The 5,951-nt window shown below is 52.3% G+C and overlaps 2 protein-coding genes across 3 annotated transcripts in view; both read right to left on the reverse strand.

Annotated features, from left to right (window-relative positions):
- Nucleotides 1-2,468, reverse strand: part of LOC123987206 (ral GTPase-activating protein subunit beta-like) — a 55,726-nt gene extending 53,258 nt beyond the window's left edge. The window contains exon 1 of the mRNA XM_046075873.1: nt 2,349-2,468. Within this exon, the coding sequence (XP_045931829.1) occupies nt 2,349-2,414 (66 nt within the window). The 5' untranslated portion in view covers nt 2,415-2,468. The remainder of the gene's footprint in view (nt 1-2,348) is intronic.
- Nucleotides 2,469-2,522: 54 nt separating this feature from the next.
- ctsa (cathepsin A) overlaps nt 2,523-5,951 on the reverse strand; it is a 6,899-nt gene continuing 3,470 nt past the window's right edge. For both annotated transcript variants that reach the window (XM_046075875.1, XM_046075874.1), the window contains 8 exons: nt 5,565-5,741; nt 5,349-5,440; nt 4,419-4,497; nt 4,193-4,341; nt 4,015-4,090; nt 3,274-3,363; nt 3,094-3,195; nt 2,523-2,972 (listed from right to left, as the gene is read on the reverse strand). In XM_046075875.1, coding sequence (XP_045931831.1) covers nt 2,889-2,972; nt 3,094-3,195; nt 3,274-3,363; nt 4,015-4,090; nt 4,193-4,341; nt 4,419-4,497; nt 5,349-5,440; nt 5,565-5,741 — 849 coding nt within the window. In that variant the 3' untranslated portion in view covers nt 2,523-2,888. The remainder of the gene's footprint in view (nt 2,973-3,093; nt 3,196-3,273; nt 3,364-4,014; nt 4,091-4,192; nt 4,342-4,418; nt 4,498-5,348; nt 5,441-5,564; nt 5,742-5,951) is intronic.

Consider the following 5,951-nt stretch of genomic DNA (forward strand, 5'->3'; position numbering starts at 1 on the left):
CACCTGTACTCAGCGTTACTGAGGACAAGTATTAATACACACCATCTGTACTCAGCGTTACTGAGGACAAGTATTAATACACACCATCTGTACTCAGCGTTACTGAGGACAAGTATTAATACACACCATCTGTACTCAGCGTTACTGAGGACAAGTATTAATACACACCATCTGTACTCAGCGTTACTGAGGACAAGTATTAATACACACGTCACCTGTACTCAGCGTTACTGAGGACAAGTATTAATACGCACCTCACCTGTACTCAGCGTTACTGAGGACAAGTATTAATACACACCTCACCTGTACTCAGCGTTACTGAGGACAAGTATTAATACACACCTCACCTGCTAAACTCAGGAGCGTTTCCTCGCTGCTGAATCGAACACACTACACGGCAGACGTGTGTGTGATGTTGCAGCCTTGCAAAGTTTCTTATAAATGTGTGACTATAATGTCAGAGACTTAATTCTGTCTCAGATTATTCCCTGGCTCTTTTTTCCTATTACAGTATTACATCTGAATCATTAACACATAGAAGAAGAGCCCATAAAATACATAATAGAGATTTGAACTACAATAAGAACACTGTGAAGATAATTAGGCTACAGATTCACTCAGTGTGATGCCAACAAGCCGCCCTGGCTTAGATTTAGGCGTTAACGTGTCTTTACATTCATAATTTCCACCAACAACACCAACGTGCGTTCCTCTGGTGAAATACGGAGCATGCGCCGTTACGAGAAAGCTCAGCCTGCACGGCCGAACGCGCTTTTATGGGAACGCGCACCTAAAAATGTGAAAATCTAAATATGTGAAAACACAACCAGAGTGATTTTTGATTTTTTATGACTTTAATTTCATGATGATTTTTCTTCTTGTAAATTTCAAACTTTCATCCAGATTTTTTTTACCTGTATTTTGGGACACGTAAAATAGTCAATCTAAATATGTGCAAACACTTCAGTTACAGGCCACAGATGGGCCCCGGCTTCCTGTGTAAAATCCTGCAGGGCTCGCTGTCTGAACGGGATGCAGTTCACAGCTTCACCGCAGCTGCAGAGGAACCCTGATTCAGGGAAAAACCGTGTCTGTTGAAAAAAATGTTTTGTCGTGAACTCGCCCTGGTGAATGTGTTCACACTCAGTGTTGATCAAACACTGAGCACGATTACACACCAAGACCTGAGTGTGAGGTCACACACACACACACCCTGTCTGTCTGTGCGCAGCAGGCTGCGGGTGTCGGGGTTTCCCAGGCCAGCACCAAGGGGCTTCACCACGGCAACAGCTACGTCTCTGCCCACAGAAGGAGGGAACCCACTGAGCACGCTCACATGACCCCGCCCACTGGACAGCGATTGGTCCATGGCCGCCGCTCACCTGAGAGAGAGTTAATAAGTGAACAGGTGTTTCAGTTTGAAAGGTCAGAGGCTTCATGAGTGTCCTGGTGCACCATGGGACAGAGACCCGGGTTCACCCTGAAAACACAGGAGCTGTAGTCTGATGACACCACTGTGACATCATCAAGCCACAGCAGACACAAACCGCAGCATGTGACCATGACGTCAGCTGCTTTCATGGCGTCCTCGCTCTGACGTCAGTAATAAAGTCATTTATTTTAGTCAGCAGCAGTTTGAACCGCTGACCTCCAGAGAAGAGCAGGAAGAGGACCTGGATTACTTTGAGCCCGCATTAAACCCGGTCCAGCTCAGCCCCGCATTAAACCCGGTCCAGCTCAGCCCCGCATTAAACCCGGTCCAGCTCAGCCCCGCATTAAACCCGGTCCAGCTCAGCCCCGCATTAAACCCGGTCCAGCTCAGCCCTGCATTAAACCCGGTCCAGCTCAGCCCTACATTAAACCCGGTCCAGCTCAGCCCTACATTAAACCCGGTCCAGCTCAGTCCAGCTGATTCAAAATGAAGTGTCGTACCTGCGCAGGTGAATCCAGGTGAGCCGTCTGAGCGAACACCTGCTAACACAAACAGTCAGGTCATTCTGAAAGTCAAACCTCCAAACCTGAACTCACCTGCTGCTGCCTTCAAGGTCTGCTGGGAAACTTTAGGAAGTGCCCTCTTCTCCCTGAGCGCTGACTGCCAGGGTCAGCCTTCAAGCGGACGTCAACAGTTAGAGTTGACTGTAAACAGACTGAACCTCAACGTGAACCACAGACACGATCCAGTCCGCTCAGCCGACACGACGACTTCACTAACGGTAGTAGTCCTTCCTGTCAGGATGGATTCTGTTTCTCATGTTTTCTAAATGGCGTCGTCCGGTGAGCCCCTTTGGGCTCGGCTTATTATTTATGTCTGATACAGTACTAATAATTCACTGTGTGGTGTACGGTACCTGTACTCGCTCTGCGTACCCATTACAGCTGATTGACTCAGGACCTCCTGGAGGGCGTTTTGCCATCTTCCTGTCTGTTATCGTGCAGTTCTGGAAACACAAGTCAGGAGTTTTTCCTCCTGAGTTCTGTTTGTCCTGCAGACCTGCTGGACTTTAAATCAACGAGTCTTCAGCTTCAGAAATCAAACTTTATTTTCTTTAAAAATCAACAAAAGTTGCAATTTCAACACATTAAATGGCAGTGCTAGTTTCCATGACAACCACACGTTGCTACAGTGACCAGTAGAGCGATGACACAGCTGGGCCGTGCTGATTGGCTGGCGGTGAAAAAACAAACAAACCCTGATCAAATGAAAAATATGATAAGATGTGGGGAGGCGGGGGGGGGTCCAGGTGGGCCGGGTCAGGTGGGTCAGTAGGGCCGGTCCGAGTCAGTAGGGCCGGGTCAGGTGGGCCGGTCCAGGTCAGTAGGTCCAGGTCAGTAGGGCCGGTCAGGGGCCGGTCCGGTCAGTAGGGCCGGGTCAGGTGGGCCGGTCCGAGTCAGTAGGGTTGCCTCATGATGAATCTGGAGAACATGGCGAAGGCAGCGATTGGTTTGTCTGTTGGAACCATGTGACCTGAACCCTGCAGGAGGACAGAGGTCAAAGGTCAGCAACAACAAACGTGACACCACCTCCCAACGACGACTGACAGGTGAGAGCCCCGCCTCCGAAAGACATGAAAGATGACATCACAGGGCGCTCACCTTGACTGTGAGGAAGGCGATGTTGTCGAACTCTTTGACGAAGCCTCCGACCTGCTGACTGCCTTCATCATCGTAGAGCCACGGACGCCTCTGGACCTCCACCTGAGAGACACCCGAGAGGTTAGTACGACCCCCCCACCGCCATCTGTTTTCTGTGGTCACTCCTGGATCCTGGATTACCTGCTGGTGCAGAGACTCCACAAACCACTCGTCCCCCATGAAGTTACAGGCCATGTCCACGTCCCCGTTGTACACCAGGACCCGGTACTTCTGCACAGAGAACCAAACTTTCACTGTATTAAAATAAAAGAGCTCTCCGTCTCAAAGTCCCGGGCTGACTTTCAGTCCCACTACATCCCTGAACGCGTTACTGTTGATACTCCACTGATCACGTTAGAACAAAATCACCACGTTACTTGTGAACTGGTTCTTGAACTATCGGCCTAACGGGGAGGAGAGAAACGTCCCTTTTCACGAGCGTTTTCCCAACCTCACTTTTGACTTCAGCGCCAGTTCATGAGGACGCAGAGACGCCAAAGGTGGAGGCGTTACTTCATGTTGTTTAATCAAAGGACAGCGCCGGCGGCGAGGTTTTTTAGCCCGGCCAGTCTGCTGACTCTGAGGAGGAACGGGCTGTCCGACAAGCCATTAGAGAGACTCCTGCCCAGGGTGCGACCTACGGGGGAGGAGTCTGTCACGGATCACGCCGAGCGTCAGAATTCATCCAGCCTGAGGGAACGATCACCTGACCGTCAGCAGCGGGCCGGTCGCCCCTCCATCTCCTGGCCCGCCCCTCTCCGGACGGTTGGTGATCGCCCCCCCCCGCTGTGTTACTGTGCACCACAGGTGATGTCACGCGGCGACGTGACGAGTTCTGAGGTGAAACGTTGCAGTGCAGAGAGAACAGCTGTGTTGACTGACCAGAGCAGAGAGCAGCTTCAGGTACTGCTTCCTGACGTCCAGGTAGAGACGACCGTAGTTCAGGTTCACTTCAGAGCTGCAACACAAGGTCAGAGGTTGGGGGGGGCGGGGTTACAACTTTACTGAAAAACCTCAAGAAAAAAGGTCAAGCAGCGGCGGCCTCAGGTGAGTGCGTTACCTGCAGATGACCCAGGCCAGAGCCTTGGGGCTGATGTGCAGAGCGGCTTTGACGTACGGGTTGTTCAGGTAGAGGGAGGAGGGGGTGGAGTTAGTGCAGGGCGGGTCCAGACGGACAGACAGGTGGAGAGACGCCAGACCTCGCAGCTTCTACACAGAGGAGAAGCTGCGTCAGTCCCTCCGTCAGCTGAGCGTTACGTAAAGACATCAGGTGCGTTCAGACTCACCTGGCTCCACAGCTGAGTCCACGGGTGGTTGATGAAGGAGTTCCCCAGGTCTCTGATCACCAGCTCGCCGCCTTCAACACTGACGACCAACAACAGGAAGTCAGCTCTGAGGTCACACTACACCCGCTGCAGACTCACTGCCAACTTCTGCTCTGAATTTAACGGCCAAGCTTCGTTTACGCTCGACGCAGCACAAGTGACGTCATCACGCCGAGTCGTGATGACGTCACTTGTGCTGCGTCAGTTTTACTGAAGTCGTGTCCCGGCGGTTGGTCAAGTTTCTCTGTTGGCCGTCGCCCTTTGAAAGTCAAAAGGCTCGAACGTTACAAACGTAGGTCCGACGGGTTCAGCACCCGCTTGGGTGTCACTCACTTCTAGTCTACGTGGGCCCACCTAGTTCAGCTGAGACCGGACCACCACGTCTGGATCTGGACTCACGGTTCATTTCACATAGGCCTGCCCTCTGAGGCCACGATGTGGTCCCTGTCCCGCAAGCACACACCCACGTCATGAGAAGCCTACAGCCAGTCCAGGAGGCGGAGGCACCACCCTGATCACGTGCACGGAGTTCTGAAAATGACTGAAGAACGACCACGTTCCAACAGCTGCTACATTCAAACCGATCAGCTGTGTGACGTTCAGGAACTGCTGCATTTTAGACGTTCCTCTCTACAGCTCTTATTATATTTCTATTTGACGCTTTCACCCAGCCTGTCACTTTTTGTGGTCGCCGCGTTCTCAGTCGTGAACCAAAAACAATTTCTTCCTCACACGTCGGCGTCCAAACCGGCGCTCTGCAGTCACACGTGGAGCGTCAGACTGTCTGTACACGGCGCTACCACAGACCTGATCCCTGTCCCCCTCTCGTTTAAACGCCTCCGAGCGCGCTCGCGGCTCACAGGCGTCTCGAGGTCAAAGGTCACAGCTTACCTGACTCTCTGGTGGACTCCACCTGGACAGGGAGCGTACAGGTTGTACATGTTCAGTCCTGAAGAGTAGACAATGTGCTGAACCTCAGACACCTGCAGAGGAAACAGACCTGGACTTAAGACCAGATCCTCACACGAGCTTCAGACCCCCGGAGCCCTAAACCAGGTCCAGCTTCAGACCCCCCCGGAGCCTTAAACCACTTCAGATGAGACTCACGCTGGCAGAGCAGTTCAGGTTCTGGCTCTGGTAGAAGTTGCACTTCCCGTCGCTGCAGCAGAACGTCTGCAGCTCGGTCCACAGTCGACTCCCCAGCAGGCCGTGGTAGTAGGCGAAGTACACCAGAGAGTTATCGTTCATCTCGTAACTCGACATCCCGTTTCCCACGGCAACGCCCTGCAGGACAGGACACACACACACAGCTATAACGTTAGCGTCCCCCAAGCTAACGGGACAGGACACACACACACAGCTATAACGTTAGCGTCCCCCAAGCTAACGGGACAGGACACACACAGCTATAACGTTAGCGTCCCCCAAGCTAACGGGACAGGACACACACACACAGCTATAACGTTAGCGTCCCCCAAGCTAACGGGACAGGAC

This window comes from Micropterus dolomieu, linkage group LG18 (assembly GCF_021292245.1).
Source record: "Micropterus dolomieu isolate WLL.071019.BEF.003 ecotype Adirondacks linkage group LG18, ASM2129224v1, whole genome shotgun sequence".
In the NCBI taxonomy this organism is placed as follows: Eukaryota; Metazoa; Chordata; class Actinopteri; order Centrarchiformes; family Centrarchidae; genus Micropterus; species Micropterus dolomieu.